At 36.6% G+C, this 20,937-nt stretch overlaps 1 protein-coding gene across 2 annotated transcripts; it reads left to right on the plus strand.

Moving 5' to 3' along the window:
• The first annotated feature begins 1,710 nt into the window (after positions 1–1,710).
• Positions 1,711–19,205, plus strand: LOC129268099 (serine/arginine-rich splicing factor 7-like). 2 transcript variants are annotated; one of them, XR_010294690.1, is made up of 6 exons: positions 2,165–2,471; positions 5,638–5,826; positions 10,822–10,848; positions 12,320–12,436; positions 13,532–15,368; positions 15,576–19,205. XR_010294690.1 is itself a non-coding variant. In XM_054905684.2 (5 exons), the coding sequence occupies exons 1-5, from the start codon at positions 2,257–2,259 to the stop codon at positions 13,815–13,817; spliced, it is 834 nt and encodes a 277-aa protein (XP_054761659.2). In that variant the 5' UTR covers positions 1,711–2,256; the 3' UTR covers positions 13,818–19,205. The 2 variants fall into 2 exon arrangements, 1 of the variants encoding a protein (XP_054761659.2); XM_054905684.2 differs by having other exon boundaries at positions 1,711–2,471; positions 13,532–19,205.
• Positions 19,206–20,937: the final 1,732 nt, after the last annotated feature.

A 20,937-nucleotide genomic window follows, 5' to 3' on the forward strand; every position in this document is an offset into this window, starting at 1 on the left:
CAGATTGATGAAGTGGTTTGTAAGGTAAAAATAATCTTGCGGTCTCCTAGACATCTGGCACTGGCAGCCGTCTGTTTCAAGGAGTTTTTAAACATTTTTTTTTTTTTTTTTTTTCTCCTGGTACAGAGACGGCTCGCGATTGTGCAGCCGCCATTAGGGGGTTTGCAATGCAAAAAACACTCGGCAGGGATCTTTGAATTTTTAGCTAATAAAAAACATTTAGATAAAATTACTGCACCAATAGTAGTAGTAATATTCTGTTTTGGTCTGAAGTGCACCAAAATGGGGGAAAAAATAAACTCACGGTAAAAGGAAAAAAAACATTGACTTACTTTGGCTGTCGCGCAACTCCAGTTCTATGAATTCCCTAGTATAATACACAAACATACAGCCGTTGGAAAAACTTCTGGGTCGAAACCATTGGCCAATCAGATCATCCCTTCTATATCGGGTTGGATGGCTTGTTGATCGTACGCAAGCGACAAACGTTCAACTCACGGAAATATCCGGGCACTGTAAGTGACGTAAGGGTCAAGGGGTGGAGTCTGTCGTCACTTTCATTAATATTCAGAACCAAGATGGCAGCTTACAGATTCCAACGAACGATTGGAATCTCATGAAGAAATTAATCATAAACCAGTTTTAAGGCGGGAAAATAGGGTAAAAATTAGTCCAAAGGTATATCATGGCGCTCTTAAAGGGGAAGTTCACCCTGAAGAAAACTTTGTTGTAAAAATAGCAGAAAAAATAATAAAAAATATTGGTGAAGGTTTGAGGAAAATCCGTTAAAGAGTAAGAAAGTTATTAGAGTTCAAAGTTTTGGATTTGTGACGTCATAAACGAGCAGCTGCCTCATGTGTTGTGTAATATAAAATGCATGAATTTCAAAATGTGTATGGTTCCTGATGACTTAATTTTGTTTTCTATTCATGATCGGGTGTGAAATGATTTGTCTATTGATATACAAAAGGTACAGTGAAAACTATTTTCAATTTTCTGAGAAAATGATATTTCATTGATTTTTTACCATTCGCTATGTAGGAATGCTGCTCGCATATGACGTCACAAATCAAATAATTGAAATTCTAATAACTTTTTAATTATTTTATGAATTTTTTTCAAACCTTCGGCAATATTTTTTATTATTTTTTCTGCTATTTTTACAATAAACTTTTTGTCAGGGTGAACTTCCCCTTTAATAGGTTATGTACTTTGGTATTAAAATAATAATGAGATTAACATTGTTTTTTCAGGGTTTAAAAAAAATACTTTTATGCCATTGAGTCCCTGTACTGAACAAGTTAGAACTTCAGTCTCTGTACTTGGTGAGTGGAGCCAACAGAGTTCAGCGGAACAACCAATATAACAGATACCCAAGCTTTTGGTCTAGCGATCTCCGTAATATTAATAAATGTGATTTCCCTAATATAAAAGGGGAATCCAACCCAAATAAAAAAATGTTTTTATAAGGAAAAGAAAATTCAGACAAGCAGATAGGTGAAAGTTTGAACAATATTGGACAAACAACAAGAAAGTTATGAATTTTTAAAAGTTGTAAATATTGGTAATCACTGTACCCATGGAGACTTCAAATTGGCTGCATATGGGATGTCATAGTGATGTAAGACAAGGACTACTCTTCCATGTACTCCAATTCATTTTATGGCGAAAATGTGATTTTTTCCCCAAAAGTTTTATTTCAAATTAATATTTTTCTTTCATGAGGACATAAAACAATATACTACCTGGGTTATATTTAGATTACTGCCCCAGGGGAATGGGTACTTAGGAGAAAACCACTAATCCCTGATAATAAAGTACATGGCCTATGGGAAAGTTGTCCTTGCCCCTTGTCATAATTTACTTATCCAGTTGCCAATTTGAAATCTACATAGTATTAGTGATCTCAATTTTAAAGCAGCTATAACTTTCTTATTGCTTGTCCGATTTCTTTCAAACTTTCACCATTCTGTTTAATTTATTTTTCTCCTTCCCAACACAACATTTAATGGCCAAGGCTGGATTCCCCTTTAATAAATGTGATTTCTACGGCACCGAATCCATTTTATGCTCAAGGAGCAAAGGTGAAAATAGAGAAACAAACAGTTCAAATTTATATGCAGAGTTAAATACAAGAAATTCTTCAGTGTTACTTTAAATAATTTGTTTTAACTTCCCTCTTTTCCGAAGTTTTCAGTGGCAGAATAGGAGCAGATCTCCAGCTACCATCTGTAGAAGCAGCGACATAACACTAGCATGGCGTCCCATTACAGAGACAAGGGTCCCCTTGATTGCAAGGTCTATGTCGGTGACCTGGGGAGCTCGGCTGCAAAGCACGAGATTGAAGAGGCCTTTGGGAAGTACGGCCATATCACCAATGTCTGGATCGCCAGGAACCCGCCTGGTTTCGCTTTCGTGGAGTTTCTTGATGACAGGGATGCAAATGACGCTGCAAAGTGCATGGATGGAAAGTAAGTTCAATGATTTACAAATGTGTGTGTTTCATATTAGGTGCGTGCACCCTATACAGCTGACATCTGTCTGTTCGGAGGAGTCTTTAAACTATTTTACTTTTTAGGTTTCCATGGAGGAGGTGTTGTGAAGCAAGACTTGGTCAGTGGAACAACCAAGGAAACAGAGACTGAAGATATCAGTCTAGTTGCGCCCCTATCTTGACATGACTCCTTCCTGATCATCTTGAGAGATTGATCTACCACGGTGTAAATGACTGGTTTATTTTCAATTGGTCTAATGCCAAGTTATAGACCAATTACCATCTCGTCTACTATCATTTGGTCTACCATCAGTTCGTCCACTATCCACATGATCTACATGTAATTAGCATTCTCTCCACTCTCCATTTCGTCTTATAACCAGTTGGTCCAATTGGCATTTAGTCAAATACCATTTGGTCTAATTCGACTAAGTATTAATTGGAGAAATGAATGAAAATGATATGGGCAAGAGACTAACTGATTATGAGACGAAATGGTCATTGAAAAACTGGTGATTAGACAAAGTGATGATTTATCCAAAAGGTTATTGGACCGAATGGTGTTGTTGGATGAAGTGTTGATGGACGAAATGGAATTGAAATAAATGAAGAAAGACAATATGATGAGTGGACGAATTGGCAATAGATGAATTGACAATTCACCCATGCACTCAACACCATGCATTTTGCATTTATCACTAATTTTCTCTTTCCATTACCAACCTCATTCAAATAAGTACATGTACTATGACACAGTTCTCATACTTCAGTTTAATAAACTGGTTTACTAGAAACCGGTTCAGGAAACCAGTTTGGAAGATCACTTTTCTAGCGTTCCCATTCAATCACCAGAAAGTGGTTTTAAAAACCACTTCATGTAAAGTGGTCTTATTGCTATGGAAACACTCTCAGCGGAGTGACATGTTTTGCGCGAAATTTGAAACCGCAGCGTAGGCATTCCACATACAGTGTGTGGAGCGGCGCGATTAAAATGTGCGAAGAATGGTTGTGTCCTCACTTACGCTAAAACCATTTTAACGAGGCAAAGAGATCTTCAAAACTACATCGCGAGGTGGTTTTCTGAACCGGTTTGGTTGATCACTTTCAAGACCGCTTTGACCGTTCTTACTACAAGTTAAAGGAGAATGAAACCAGCTGAATCCATATCAAAGAGAAAAATCAAAGAAACATATTGTTGAAAGTTTGAGGAAGATTGAATGAATAATAAGAAAGTTATGAGCATTTGAATATTGAGATCACTAATGCCATGTAGTTCCTCCCATTGGCAATGCGACCAAGATCAGTGATGTCACACACGTACAACTCCCTCATTACTTTAGTACTTATTTCACTTATATTCTCACTTTTATAGAGTCTATCACAAGGTGAGGTGTTCTCTTTATGAGAGGACAAGTACAGAGGTTTCACAACATTATATCATTGATGAATCGTTTGTCATATGATTAGAACGAGCAAAAAGAGATGTTTTGGGGTATATTTTCAGTGTCCAAAAGGGGAGAGTTGTTCATCTGTGACATCATAGATCTTGGTCGCATTGCCAATTGGAGGATCTCCATAGCATTAGTGATCTCGACATTCAAATGCTCATAACTCCTCTATTGCTAGTCCTATTCTACTCAAACTTTTGTTGATCTTATTCTCTGATTTTTCTGCTTTGACAAAAGCTAACTTGCTCCAAGAGTTTCATTCTCCTTTAAACTAGTTTCCAGTAAACTTCTTTTAGGATGGTAGTGAGAATGGTGTCAATGTTCCTGGAATCTTACTAGTCTCCTTTGCAAACCCTTATAATCTGGAGTTACATTTACATGTACAGTGGTGTTTAAAAGTTAGTGAACCCCACTCAGAAAATGCACTCCTTCATGCTGTGTGTTCGAAGTAGACAACAACGCTACGTACAGTGTTTGGCGAGCCCAGAGAAACAAACTATATTGAATGTAATATTTTATCACCTGACTTCATAATTAAAGATGGCATTATTGGAACACATTTTGAATACTGTATGTTTATTTTCTGGTGGGGTTCACTAACATTTTAGCACCACTGTACATGTAAAGTGGTCTGAATGGGCAGGCTAAAATGACTTGTGCCCCAAAACATTACGTTTTATATAGCGTGTCTACTAGTGTAAAGATCAATTGTGTTATCAAATTTCAATCTTGGCATTGACTGGTCAGTTAAATATCTATTTATTATATTGTGAAGAAAAATTGTTGACCTACATGTACAAGACAGATGAGCCTTCATGGTAACAAACACCAAGCAGGGAAAAAAATTGCACCGGGGCTCGATGAGCTATATGAACCGGAGCCCCGAAATGCTCAAAAGACTAAGAGCCCTGGAAATTTTGTTTAAAAGGCCAGAAAATGTTGATTCTTTGCAATGTGACAACCTATCCAGTGTAGCATGTTAAGGCACTAGGTTGCAAAAATTAGCCCCTGAAAATATATGTACATATTTTTTCCTGCATTGGCGTTGCATGTACATATACTGTATACACAAATTGTATGTTACAATTAGTGTATGCCTCACTAAAATCTTTTATTAAAGGAAACCAAAACTTAAGAAGAGAAGCAATCTTATTGGAAAGAGTAAAATGAGAGGAACAATTTAAAACAAGTTTCATCAAAATCGGTTATGAAATGAGCAAGTTATGGACGTTTAAAAGTCTTGTACTTTTAATGGGGATCCTCAAATTGGCAAACGTGCCTCAAAATAGCTGATTTTGGGGACAACTCTCCATTTGTTTTGTACACAAATTTTCAGATTTTCCCCTTTATTTTACATATTTCACGTTATCTCCTTATCTTGACATATAATGTGGTGTGAATTATATTTTCCCATGACATGTTGTTTTGCTCAGAAGGAGGCAAGATGCATTTGAAAGATAATGAGGTAAATCTGAAAATTTGTGTACAAAACAAATGGAGAGCATTATTCTTTCTGATAGGATAGATTTTCTCCAAAGGTTGTATTTTGGTTTCCTTTAAGCAATGAATAGAAGTAGGGCAGATACGTGTGCTTTCATATTGGCGGATGATGGATCATACAGTTCTTGCATAATCTTATGGACAACATATTTCAAATCAAACCTGTACATGCATTTTACCTTCTCTCTCTATCAGGTATCTCTGTGGAAAGCGCGTCCGCGTCGAGATGTCCAGCGGCAGATCCAGGCGTCCCAGAGTTCGTGACCGTGAATACCCGCGGTCCAACTGGGGTGGGGGCGGTGGTGGCGGCGGCGGTGGCGGTGGAGGGGGATACCCATCCGGCCGATACGGTGGATACAGCGGCGGCGGCTGGAACAGATCGAGGTACGATTTATCTTTGGCAAATTATTTTTAGGTCAGTTTATGAAGATCAGTATCTACTTTATCAGTTAACCCATTGACAACTTAAATCTGTGAATCACATACACTCTACACGGTCTATCCACTGGCAGGATCGAACTGGTTAATACTTCAGCCATATTTGCCCGCATTCACAAAGGTGGTTTTGAAAACCGTCGTTTGAACCCATGGTTTATCCAGATTTTATGTTTAAATTATGCTGAATTTACCGCGAATAAAATGTACCAATGCTGCTACACACTTTTGTCACATTGTGCTAAATGGATGCTTTTTGTTATGGTTGAGCACGCTATTTTATGCAAGTCTACTGTTGTGAATTAATGACTCAACTGTCTTGAACAGTGGACTCATAAATAAAGTAGCATGCTGAACTATGGCAACAGGCATCAATTTAGCGCATTGTGACAAAAATGCTCATCAGCATTGGACACTATTCAATCTGAAATCTGTATAAATCATGGGTTCAAGCGATTTTGCAAAGCCTCTGCCTAATTTTTAGGATTTCCTTCACTTTGGAGTTGGTGGACAAGAAATTTACCTCAAATATGAAGTATAATACTTGGCATGCAGTGTAATAAATCTATTAAGTACAGGTCTTCGCCAGGGATTGGATTTACCTACTATCCAGTGCCATACATTGATACCATTTGTCCCTCTAATTGACTTTGGTGATTCAAACTCGAGTTTTCTTTGCAAAGAAGTTGCAACATTGTTATCACCAAAGCAGCAGTAATGCTTTTAAAGAAACCACTCTCACGAGGCATTTATTTTGTATTTTTTGTTTTATTAAATATTTTGAATGTCACCCAGATTTTTCATGTACAGGGCAGCATGTGTCGCATCCAACCATCTTCTTTTCACACGTTTACAATTAGGCCCGTTTCGGGTACACGTGTACACGCACGGTCAAGTCAGTGCACGTGTACTAAATTCCATCACCGTGTACACGGTAGCATCTGCAAAAAGCTTGCATGGGACTGTAAAGTCAGTGAACAAGCTCACAGCCTCACATTAATTCTTAGTTCTCAGACACTGCACATGTTTTAATATGTCAATATATTTCAATTAACCTAGAATGAGTTTACTTCCGAAATCGCCGATTTAATCCACATTCATTCTGGAGACTCAAGTTTTTGTACCATGAAATGGGTCTGCTCCGGTCTCGAAAGCTCGAAAGCGTTGCTCAATCACACTCAGAGCCAATTTGAGAATCACCAATTGCGACAGCGATCATTGCTACAGTTACGTGTTATACGCTCGTACACATGTGCTACAAGCCTACGAACAAATGCTCCTCAAATTGGCAATAAAATAATGAAAGTCAATCGATAACTTCAGTTACACTTAATTCTGCAGCGATCTGTGCATGCACGTACGGTACAGTATGCAAAATGCGCATCCAACGAACGTCGGCGCTAGCTAGGGCCCTACATTGATTTTCTTTCGCATTCTTTATTAATTTAATGCGCTGCTAAGCCGAGTAAACTTTTTAATCGCACCAATTTTTGTGGATTGATACTTCTAACTTCTCAGGTAAGCTCTAAAACCGTGACTTAGGCTGTATAGACCCCCTTTTATGTTACATTGACATGTTGATGCGGGTCCGTGTTGACATGTCAGAAACACTGAAAACATAACTCGCTCTCAGTGTTTACAACGTGTACCCGACCAAAAAAAACACGCCGTGTACACGTGCATCGAAAATGGACTTACAAACGGGCCTATTAACAATCAATACCGTTTCTTTAAAAATAAAGCAGTTGGTTTCTGCAGTTTGCTTCACACTGCACATACATAACTGCATTTTCCTGCAGTTAATGTGCACAATGTCCTTTGTATAAATATGCTTTTTTTATATAAATATGTTTTATGCAGACAGTTGGTAAATATTAAACAAACTTGAATGGTGGAAACCTGACAACTTATGGGACCCGTTTCATAAAGACAAGTTTGCAACTATGGTAGCTTTGCCATTATTGTAAGTGTCATGGAAATCTTGATTCTGATTGGCTTCTGAGCCCTGTTACCAACCTTACCATAATTAATAGCAAAGTTACAACGGTTGTAACTCTAAAATAACTTTGAAAGTTTGTGGATCTAGTTCATGAAGCTTGGACACAAGAGCAATCAAGTATAACTGAACATCCTTTGTGAGTTTTATGAACCATGACCAAGGTCAAAGGTCATTTAAACAGGGTCAACAGACTTGGCCATTTTTTTTTTTGGGGGGGGGTTGTTGAATTGCCATCATAAATGTAAAACTTTGAAAGTTTATTGATCTAGTTATGAAACTTAGACCCAAGAGTCATCAAGTATCATTGAACATCCTGCATAAGTTTCAGGTCATATGACCGAGGTTTAAGGTCATATAAGGTCAATGAACTTTGGCTACGTTGGGGGTATTTGTTGAATTGCCATCATAACATAAGTTTATAGATCTAGTTCATGAAACGTGGACAAATGGGTAATCGACTATCACTTATCGTTTTGCATAAGTCGTACATGCTCAAGGTCATTACGGTCAATGAACATATTTTATTATCATACAGGTATGGATGGTATTTTTTGTGAATAATTATTCACTAGTTATTTTCAAAGTCAGCACTGCTGCTGTATTTAATCTTGTAATGCAGACGAGACTGCCAGAGGCATTCCACTTGTTTATCTATCTATTTATTTAGTTGGGATGCAAATATTCTCATTTGATATCTTTCAGGAACTTATTTTGAATTTGCTTCATTATTTGCAAGAAATAACTGCAATCAATTTTAATTTGAACTGTGAATTGCAAATGATTGGTCATAGAGAGTCAGTACTCTTTGTAAGAAGAAGCATTCTAAAAATCGCTTGCAAGTAATTTCACACTTATGGTAGATTTGTATGTTACACCCCTTGAAGTGGGGGTTGTTTATAAATGCATCTTTCTCCAGCTCAAGAAGTTTGAATTCAACTCAAGTTTCTGAGCCATTTTGGTCTCTGACTGACTTCATAATACCGTTTTTGCTGCCACTTATTTCAGGCTTTGTCTCCTCAACACCACCATCATCATCAACCTTCCTCATCACCACCACTACCTCCACGACTCATCGATCACATGATCACATCTGCCCAATCAACCCTCTGGTTTTTTCTTCCTGAAGGCTATCAACACATCCAAAACAACAACAGCACCTTCTGTCTGCCATTCCCTGTTCCTGATAAAAAAAGTGAAAAGTTGGTTATAGATCTTGCCCTTCGTAGGAACAATGTTATAGATTTAGACTGGAAATAGGGAGATAAAACAGATATCAAAGTTTCAGCCTGACTGAGACAACTAGATCTTCAAAGTTTTAATCATCCTGGCTTGAACAACCTCATCTAGCCCAGCATCGATATGTAGTCTAGAATAAACACATCTGGCCCAATTACCTGGTTCTAAACAACTGCAGTATAGTGGGTCCAAACGCCACATCTGACCCAAATATCAGATCCAACATCTGGCCCGGTCACCTGGTCCAAACATCTGGCCTAAATGCGTGGTTCAAACAACCACATGTGGCCCAAACACCTGGTCCAAACAACCTTATCTGGCCCAAACATCTGGTCCAAACACCTGGTCCAAACAACCTTATCTGGCCCAAACATCTGGGTCAATCACCTGGTCTAAACAACCACATCTGGGTCAATCACCTGGCCTAAACAACCACATCTGGCCCAAACATCAGATCCAACATCTGGTCCAAACAACAGATCCAACATCTGGCCCAAACACCTGGTCCAAACAACCACATCTGGTCCAAACATCAGATCCAACATCTGGCCCAAACACCTGGTCCAAACAACCACATCTGGCCCAAACATCAGATCCAACATCTGGCCCAAACACCTGGTCCAAACAACCACATCTGGTCCAATCACCTGGTCCAATCAACCACATCTGGTCCAAACATCAGATCCAACATCTGGCCCAAACACCAGGTCTAAACAACCACATCTGGCCCAAACAACTTCTTCTGGCTTTAACATCCAGCCTAAACAACTGGCCTGACTCTTCTCCATCCTTCACAACCATCCAACTTCCAGTCTTCCAAATCAAAGGTTCCTGGCTGTTTTATTGCCAACTTTATTTTGTTTATTTATTCTTCTATGTCGAGGGAGAAGAAGTGGAGGAGTTGAGATTCTCCCAATTCATATTGGAATTGAATCAAATTTACACACTGCCAAGCTACATTGCATTGGATTCATGAATTTACAGCAACCTGTGTTCGGTCAATTTGTAAATTGCTATAATGCCTGATTAGGAAGTGAAAGACAGCTTTGACATTATATGAAGCAATTGCATTTGATACCTTACTTAACCTGCTGTAAAAGAAAATCACTGCTTCCGAAATATCAGTGAAGACACATTTGCAGATTTTTCATTTTAATAGTGACTTGCGCTGCCATTTTGGAAATAATTTGTGACTTTTGAAAATTGCTAAATTGAACAGTCAATTCCGGGATGCTGTGAATTCAGAATCAATCTATGGTACAGCATTTGAGAGCACTTGGAAAAGCATAATTACTTGGATTATTTTGATGTGTGACCACAATACAAGGTCTTCAGTTTGACGTCCCAATTAATATAATTATATGATCACTGATTGTGCAAAGAAGTGTTAACAGAAAAATGAACGTATATTTCATCATATTTATTCTTTGAATGCCCATTGGATGCAAGACGAAATAAAATCAAATAATTAATGGGAACCTATGCTTTATTCTCCCTCTACGATTTGATTTTGTTGGAGTTCCCACTTTTAAAATGAAGATAACAAAACATTCACAATGGTGACAAATTTCTTTAGTTATTCGGGCAGACAAATTTGTTGTGAATTTCTAGGTTTTGAAATGAGTTGGTGAGGGAATCAGTTAAATGTAGGAATATATTTTGGTGATATCCATCCAGCTTTTTAATTATTTTATGTTATTTTCTTGCAGATACAGCCGGAGCAAGAGTCGAAGCAGGTGAGATAAGCTCTGATTCTTGACTGTAAAAACTTTATAAAAACGTTTCTGGTACGGTGCTAAAAATGATTTTGTTTATGTAAGGGGTTCTTACGCTAAACATTTTACTTCAAAACTTTTAAGTGCCTGTTACTGTAGTTGCAGCAAACAATCATTTTATGAGGAAGTCTTTAAAATCAAGGCTAATCGTCACTGTATTATGGTAGATCTAGATCAGGGAGGTGTTTCACAAAGATTTAGTATGACTTAGAGTCAGACTTAAATGGTGAGTGGCGTGCGGTATAAAAGGCATGACCGCATTGGTTAGATCATGTGAATGATGATGCGCACGAGAGATTGCGCATTGCATATCACATATGCTTCAACATTTACATGTAAGTGCAACTCTAAGTCATGCTTCAATCTTTGTGAAAAACCCCCCTGATTTGTTTACCCAAACCTAACTCTGTGAAATCGTGAAATCCACACTGACGGTTACCAACACAGATAGGTACATGTGGGACAGTCATGATTATAATTGCTTGAAAAACACCTCAATATCTGGCTGGTATGCTTTTCTTATTTTGTCCTTTTTTCAGCAATAACACATTTTCTACCAGAATGATATAATAATGATAATAGCCAATTTTTATATAGCACTTTTCCCAGAATGGCTCAAAGCGCTTTACAGTATATTATTACCCCGGTCATTGGATTCATTTCAATCCCACACGAAAAGTGCACAATTTCCACTCCCTAGGAAGCATTCATCGCAGCCTCATTATGGCGCTGGCAAATTCAAACAATATCTTTCGCATCCTACCGGGTACCGGATATGATACATATTTTTGTATACACTGCATATATAAACACTTGGGTGGTAATTTTATTGGATTCTGTTTGAACTCATTTCTAAATTTTTATCACACGCAACTGGCATTCATGTTAAAGACATACATGTAAGACATGGAAATTGGTTGTTTGTTTATTTTCTGCTTTTTGTGTGTCTGGCTCGCCCAGAACAAAAAAAAAACTCTGGGAAGCTTTGAAATTATCTTTGCGTGAACTAAAGAAAATATATGAAAAAATGAAAAATAACAATTTAGTAAAGCAGCTTTCATTTGAAAGTGGGAACTCAACAAGTCATAATATTAGATCTATAGAAGTATTGGTATGTTTTGCTATTTTGTAATCCATCTGACTGTAAAAAAAATAATCTGAAGTTATGTTCTGAATTCAATTTGAATATTCAACTATGAATTGCATATCTCATTTCATGTTATCAACACTTGTATATTTCTGTATCCATTTTCTATTTATTCAAAGTTTGTAATCGGTGTGTAAAAAGTGTATATGTTTGCATTAACATGTAAATAAAATAAATATCCACCATGGACAAAAAAATATTGAATTGAATTAAAATTTGTAATACTGAATAATATATTTTTTTTAATGTATCAATTACAATGTTCTTATATGCTTCAATTTCTAGATCTCCTAGGCGCTACCGATCTCGCAGCAGATCACCACGCCGTCGATCGCCAAGTAGATCACCACGCCGTCGATCGCCAAGCAAATCTCCACGCCGTCGATCACCTGTCTTTAAAAGGTAATAGCTCTCTCTATTGCACGGGAACTGTTCATATTTCTCTTTATGTAGGAAGGTAATGTTTCTTTTGAATGTGTGTTGAGCGTGAACATAATTATACAGGACTCTTTTACAGCTTACATGATGTGGGCCATTTACTTATCTTTAGAGGTGACTGATTTTTTGCCTTAAAATGTTTTTGCTGGGATCTCAAAAACTGTGTCTCTTCAAGTAGCCAATGAAACAAATTTACTAGTAATTCAAGTGTAACACGCGGAAACTGATGTAGAAAGATGACACACGACACCATTCCTTGTGTTTCGGTTCGTTTAATATCGATGGATCGTTACATACAAAATTCCAAGTACAAGAACAAAAGATAGAAAAAAACCCTGGCAATCTGGCCTAGAGGACCTTATTTCCTCTGGTGAGAGCCTCACCCGCTACACGAATGTCATGTCAAATACCTATAATTCTGACCCGAAAATGAAGAAGCCTCTCTGCCTGCCCCATGAATGGGGTGCAGTGCAGGAGTGAATTGGAGTAAAATCCTCTCTCCCTTTTATGCAGTTATCACTCTCTATTCACAGATGCTTAGCCTTGACCATAATTATCTACGTCATACAAGCTCATAGCTCTGGAATGTGATGTTTTGACCCAAAGACCATTCAGCATCACTCTTACCCAGAAAGAGTGTGAATCATACTTCTTAAAAAGCATGAAGAATGTTAAACATTTCTACTTTCTACTACTTCCTGTGCACTTCCTGTGAAGGCATCTATTACTTACAGACAAATAATTAAGAGTAATGAAAATATATGAATTTTCCTTAAACAGTTCACTTTGACCTGTTACACAAGTTTCATTTTTTTTGCCTGAAGTGATTAGGTAAAATATACATAAAATAGAAAATGTACATGTATAACAATGGACATCTAATTAATTATTGGAAATGAGGAAGGTATTGGCTGAAAAGGAAGAAACCTTGTATAAGGTCAAACTACTCATCATTTTATTGTAATATTATTTTATTCTGCCAGTTATGAAAGAGATATATGTTCCTCAGTACCTCAATTGACCTGTTTTTTCATGGTTTCAACTTTTTTCTGTAACCAGGAGCAGATCCCATTCTCGTGACCGATCGCGTGGAAAATCCCGGGAGGGTTCCCGATCTCACGAACGCTCCAAGGGGCGGTCCCGATCCCACGACCGCTCCAGAGGGCGGTCCAGATCCCGCGACCGCTCCAAGGGCCGCTACCGATCTCGGTCCAAGAGCCCCCGCTACGAGAAGTCCCGCTCCCGAACCCGTTCGCGTTCCCGCACTCCCGAAGATAACAAGGATCATCATTCCTTCAACGAGGATAACTCTCCCAGTCACCAGCAAGAAAACGACGGGGACTAAATGACAAAGTTTGGTGTAAACCAGTCACCTGCTGGACTATTAGTATTATTAGCTCTGCACAGGCCCCGGTAACACAAAACTTTTCAATTGATCATGGAGCTGATTTTACAATTGATCATACACAATAATCAGTGCAATCAATCAGAGAAATCAGTCAGATGTTCAATTGCCAAGCTTTGTGTTACAGACCCCAGGAATCATCCGGTTCCAGTAGGCAATGAGATAAATATCCCAAGGAGGGTTTATGCCTTTTTCAGAGTTTTAAAAATCATTTAATAACAATATAAGGACTTCTTCAAAGCTGTTATCAATTTGGGATTTTATGTGTTCATGATTGGATGAAAAATTTAAACAATCAAGGTGCACTTTGAGACAACTTATTTCTTTGACGAGGTACATTGCATGTACATGTAATTGATTTTAATCGTCATTCACAAGGCATGCTGATCGGCACTCAGTAATGCACTCGTCATGCATGGAACATGAGCTACCTACATACCTGCATATTTTAAAAATATTTTCCCCTATTGACTCGCCTTTTTTTTTTTGGGGGGGGGCCTTTTTTAATGACCTCTTGAATTTTTTTCAATTAGGAAACATAAATGGTATACATGTTTGTATTCGAAAAATATATTTTGTCCGTTTGTAATGTTGACATAATGTAATCACAAATCCTGAATATTCAATCCATATCTTGTATAACAACTTCATAACCCGTTCTCTTGCGTATATTTACTCTGTTACAAAGAGCCTATCCTTATGCACATTGAACACTTACTGATCTGTTCCCTTTTTTAATTCCTTTGAGATATGTATACACAATACAAAATATACACTCCCTTGTATAGATGATGTCATTGGACAGGAGGGCTTAATAGCATGGTTACTCCTGTTCTATTAATATGTATTTTTCAGTTCTTTGAAAAACAAAAACTTGGTTATAGTGTTTTACTTGTATCCTGGTAAATAGTTTTCATGATCACTCCTGTAAGGATTTTGAAATGAGAATAACTACTTCATGTCAAATCATCTATGGATTTATATTTTTTCTTTCATGGAATAGCTCAGATTCTGTTTTGCATTAGATTTAGCATAATTAGCAAATCAACTCACCATTGTTGAATATGCTGAAATTGACAATATGCCCATCTTTTTGATTGGAAGAATTTGGCAAAACATTCCTGGTGCTTGCATGTACCAAAGATTTTTTTAACAACATTCAAGAGCTATCTGAAACAAAGAAACGTCAAAACTCTGACCAAGATTTACCCATATGTAATGATGCCCTGAATCACTTTTGTACATCCTTTTTGCTTTATATTTCCTCCTGCAATTATGTTCATCATTTTGTGAGCATTTGGGGGGGGGGGGGGGTGAGGAACCAAATAGAAGACTTATTGGTAAGCTCCAATTAAAAGGACCGTTTCATTTCTCCTTTATAAAAAGAAAGAAAGAATATGTCTTGTGTACATATTACACATTTCTATTGCCAAATATTGCTTATCTGTCATTCATGTTTTAATCTATATTTGCATACACTGCAAAATTCCAGTGTTGATTTAACACCAGCCTGGAATCTATATATGTCCACACCGGAGAAGTATTGCAACACGAGTTTGGAATCAAACCAATGCTGTTTTAATACTAATTGGTGTTGTATAAACACCTATCTGGTGTTAGACCAAAACAAAACTGGTGTTTAACACTTCTCTGGTGTGGACATATATGGAATTCGGGCTGGTGTTAAATCAACACTAGAGTTTTTGCAGTGAACATTCATTCACCAGTCAAACTTTCCATTTTACTTGCATGCTTGGTGTAGAAAGAGAAATAATGCATCATTAGAGAGAGAAAAAAGGTATTAATATTTGTACTCGCCATTGTTTATCATGAGTGAAAAACTTATTTGCTGCAATAAACAAGTATTTTTGTTACATGTACATGTAGTAAATTGATTTGGATACTTCATTTTTACATAGAACAAGTTAGTGTGAAGATTTTGTTATGTAGGCCACAAGAACAAAATCTGTTAGCCTCTTTTAGGAAAAGGGAGAAAAAAAAAGAAATTGTTTTTAATCAATTAAATTTAATGGCATATTTTCATGAGGTGTTTGTTAAAATAAATACCACTATTTTGTTACATGTACATGTAGTAAATTGATTTGGATAATTCATTTTTACATAGAACAAGTTAGTGTGAAGATTTTGTTATGTAGACCACAAGAACAAAATCTGTTAGCCTCTTTTAGGAAAAGGGAGAAAAAAAAAGAAATTGTTTTTAATCAATTAAATTTAATGGCATATTTTCATGAGGTGTTTGTTAAAATAAATACCACTATTTTGGGGTCTTTCCCTTGAAGACATCTTTCTGTTTCTTTTTCTTTCTTTTTTTTTTTTACTATTATTATTATTACAACCACAATGGCAAGAGACATTTCACCCCGAATTTTTGGGGTTCACCATTGAATTCTATTGTTTGAAACTTTATTGTAGGTGTTTCTTTAAGGCCTCGTTATCTGCTCAAATTGGTATTACAGCTCACTTGTTTACCTGCATGCATATTTTCAATTTTCCGCTGGTGGATACACACATGCATATATAAACCATTTGTTACAAATTTGTTACATCATTTAGATATATTACATGAATATGTCATTGTTTCATCGTTGTTTTTTCTTCATTTACGAATGAAATATGTATTTTAGCATTACTTTTTAATTTTGAATTGAAATTGAGTATTCATGTCCCTAATGTACGTCTCCTTGATGAATTGATTGTTGTCACTTCCCTCTTACATCTGTCAAGGCTCCACACTGACTCTTTTTCTTGGTGGCCTGGTCGGTCCTCTGAAATCATTAATTTTACATTCTTGGTGGCCTGCCAAGCAAACTTGGTGGCCCTAAAACAATAGAAAACATTACAAAACTTTGGTAGCCCAACTGGACCACCAAGTGTAGGCTTATGCAGGATACTCTCATTTTTGGTTGCCCTGGGCCACCCGGCCACTGCTAATGTAGAGTCCTGCATTTGTGTTTGACAGAACTAGCGTTTTCATATCATGTATGTATGTACCTATTTCAACATGTGACTGTTAATTCTTATTCAGATTATCCAGTTACAATGTAGTATATTTCATGTGCTTTGTTCCTAGTACATTCACATGAAGTGATTGAGGTAAGTGCTGACAGCTGAAGGGATTTAGGTTATTTTGTGGGGTAAAAAATTGGAAAATCCTTCTTTTTTTTATTACTAAAATATGCATTCAGATTTTCTTTCTTAGATAAGCTCAGTCATTCAAGATAAAGAGGTTTTAAAGTTTTGGTTTGTTTTTGAGATATATTTCAGTAAAAAAAAAACAGTATTCAAAACAATAAAAAAAAAACATTTGTAATGTACCTATCTATTTCCCAAGAAATGGATATTAAAACATAACAGTGTTGTCTTGCATGGATTTAAGCGCTTGGATTGTATGTAGTTAGTTAAAGTTCAGTTTAGTAAACACTTGAATTATTGGCATGGAACTGATTAAAAATAGTCTCACATTGTCCATGAAAATATCCATCTGAGAGAGCTGTACTAAAAATTACATCAAAGATTTATAATCTGTAACTTGTTTTAGTAAGAAGGAAATTATCATTGCCAAAATACTTGCACCCTGTTACATTCAATAGTATACAAACATACATGGATCAATCAGATTACAGAACATTCTTGGGAGTTGTATAATGAGCAACAATTTGTGAGACAATGCTCGTAAGAATTTTAAAATCTTTGTCATCATTCATAAATGTATGAATTATTTGATATTCTGAATTTGTTATTCCTTTTTTTTTTTTGGGAGGGGGGAGTGATAATATTTTAACAAATAAGGATAATTCATGTACTTGTAGTAATTATTTTAAATTTCCTTTTTACTGTTTTTATTATGTGGGGGGGGGGTGTTCATGTAAAATCATTTCTATTTGTGATCACTAATGATTTCAACTCTTAATTTCTTAGTCATACATGATTCCAATTTGTTTTTATGTGTTTTTTTTGTGTGTGCATGTATATCCTGAAGAATATTGGTATATACTTTGGATATTTTTAATCCTTCAAAGTAATAAGAAAATATGAGAAAAGAATAACTGTAATTTCAGTTCCTTGTAAGCATAAGGCCTATCCCTGCCGTTAATTTCATTCAAATTTTAAGATCACTTTTTTATGCCAAGTTATGCGAGTTACAATGGTAGTTGGCATTATTTTTTTATTCAGGGGTGTGAGATTTCAGATTTTTTTGGTTTTGATTTTCAGCTTAATTTCAGCTTATTTTTGGCTTTCCTCTGTACAAAATGTATGGGAGCTCTTTCTATTTCAGACTTTTTCAACACATTTCAGCTTTTTTCAGATCTTTTTATTTGTGACCACTCACACCCCTGTTGATTGTAATTTGTTTTAATTTCTTTTATGATCACTTTATTGTCTTTTTCTCTTAAATCGTACCTGTGTATGTAGTGTGTGTTGCCTGACTTCATTCAATTTTATGTTTATAGATTGTATCTTTGCACTGTATGCATGGTTTAAAGGAACTTGATCATAACTTTAAGATCCTGTTGCATTGTGGGTCATTGTAATCCACAAGATGTACGTGAACCTGATAGAGATGTGTTTTAATGTGATTTCAAGATATCCATGTTTTAAGTAGGTTAACACTGAATGAACACTTTGTGAAAGATCCCCCCGGTGTTACATGTAGTTGACACCAAGATTGATTTAGTGTTCAGTGTCAAGGATACAATAGTGGCAATGACTGTATCAGTTCTGAGCTTGGTGTTGGTTTACACCAAGATTGATTTAGTGTTCAGTGTCAAGTATACAATAATAGCAATGTATCATATAATCAACACCACTCCTAACACCAAATGAAAGGGCATTGATGGATGCCTTATTTTTGTGTTGCTATGAATGTACACTTTTTTTTAGAAACCAATCTACTTTTGATGCCAAAACTTTTATTTTTTACTGGTGTATGAAGGGGACTCTTTGACACAAAAATATACAATCAATATTACAATTAATTATAACTATTTGTTTCTGGCTTGTCATTGATGAATAGTTATGTTTGATTGTATGATTGATTGTATCCTGTGTGTGTAACAGGGTCCTGATAACCTCATTGATATATTAAGCACTGTAAACGATGCCATCTTCACAAAACACTGGATTGCATCTGGCTATTCATTCAGTTGTAACCATTATGTAATGTATGTGCCAATTTAAATGTATAACAAGGGTTCATTCATGTATAGGCTTGTTTCATTTTTAAAAGGGTGTTGACTGTATTTTTTTGTGACTTTTTTTCTTGCAATAGTGGAGGTGGATTGGTGGAATAAAGTATTTTACACGTAATTGTGTTGTATATTGCAATTTATTTTTTGTTGCATTTTTTTTGTAAGCCATGTCACATATTGCCTTCTAGCGAAGCCTTCGTGTAAAGAAGTGCATACTTTTAATGTATGTAGATTTTTTTATTTGTGAAATTTGATTTATAAGCAAAACTTAAATTGAATTTGTGTCCACACAGAATTGTGGACAAGAAAAGGGGCAGTCAAATATATTGCTGTACACATGCGTGACCCCCCAAAAAACGCGTTTAAAGGGTGTTTTTTTTTCTTCAGTTTTGGACGCGGGCCGCGCGTGCACTCGTTAAGGGTGTCAAAAACACCGATTTTCAAGAAAAGGGGTGGTTTTGAAAGACTGGTCATTCGCGCGGGGTCAAACGTATTTAGGATAGGCCCTATGGTTTTTTTTTCTCAATTTTTTTTTTTAAAGACTAGCCAAGCGTGTTAGGGTATGTATTTTCCCAAAGCTTTTTCCCGGAGGTCATATTCTGGCGACAACTTGTTTAGCGGCCAAATTGTGTAAATAAAGCGCGCGAAAAACTTGTTAAGGGGGTTATTTTGCACAAAGAGAAAAAAACTCGTTTAGGGGGTGTTTGGAAATAATTTGGTCACGCATGTGTACAGCAATACATTTGACTGCCCCCCCCCCCCCCCGGGAAGCCAATGTGTGTCAGGACCTGGGAGTTCCTGTACTATACATGTAAATTTGAAGAAAAAGAAAAATCTAGTGGATTTTAAACAAAACACTGGACATTTCATCATGATTATCAACTCTAAGCAGGGGGGTACCCCTCCCCTTTGATATTTCAAGTTGTGAAGAAAAAAGAACAGAAAGGGAGTAAAATACAGGTACATTCGTGCAGAGAGAGGATGAGAAGAGAAAGCGGGTACGAGTCGTGTAACTTTATACTGCCCTTGTATTTAATTGAGGGAGAACAAAAATTACATCATTTTCAGACCATCTTGTCCCCTCTACAGGGGTTGTTCCAGGGTGTTTTGTGGGGGGGGGGGGGGGGATGCGTTGGCGGAAAGACAATCTACTTGTATTCATAGATATGATAAGGTTTTTTTCGTGATTGTTATTGGGCGATATAGAAATACAGATCCAGGTGGGTGTTTCATCAAGCTGTTCGTAGGTTAAAAGCAACTTTAAGAACGACTGGTGATCCTTTCTTTTGGTAAATGCTATACACCATTGGCGATGGTTTAGCGCGTAAGAAAGGTTCACCAGTCGTTCTTAAAGTCGCTCTTAAATTACGATCAGCTTAATGAAACGGTCCCCAGGCCTCTTTTATGTCTATATTTGTGCCGATCTTTCTTCTCTTTTATTCAACCTTTCCTTCTTTATATCCACTTTTTTTCTTTATCTTCTGTTTTCATCACTAAAAAACTCGATAGGGCATGAGTCCGCCTGCGCCCCCCCCCCCACCTCACTATCTCTATGAAAATACCCTGTACCGCGAAATGTCACTGCGAAATTTGATGAATAGGATTGTTTCAGTAGGCATATGATGTAAGAATGACAATTTGTTATCCAATTTCATTTATTAATGAAAGTAATATCTTGTCAGACATGCTTAATAAACAGAGTAGGCAAAAACTTTACGGAGCAAAATGCTGAAAATTTCATCAAAATGTGATAACGAGGAACTAAGATATGAATTTAAAGTTTAGTAAATATGTGCACGTTCCCTTTTCTAAATGTTATTACATGGAATCATATATTATTTCATATTTTC

This window comes from Lytechinus pictus, chromosome 9 (genome assembly GCF_037042905.1).
Source record: "Lytechinus pictus isolate F3 Inbred chromosome 9, Lp3.0, whole genome shotgun sequence".
Lineage (NCBI taxonomy): Eukaryota > Metazoa > Echinodermata > Echinoidea > Temnopleuroida > Toxopneustidae > Lytechinus > Lytechinus pictus.

Coding starts and splice junctions, on each gene's coding strand:
- LOC129268099 (XM_054905684.2), top strand. CDS start 2,257: ATGGCGTCCCATTACAGAGACAAGGGTCCCCTTGATTGCAAGGTCTAT. Junction 2,472..5,637: donor GCAAAGTGCATGGATGGAAA/GTAAGTTCAATG, acceptor TCTCTCTATCAG/GTATCTCTGTGGAAAGCGCG. Junction 10,849..12,319: donor CGGAGCAAGAGTCGAAGCAG/GTGAGATAAGCT, acceptor TTCAATTTCTAG/ATCTCCTAGGCGCTACCGAT.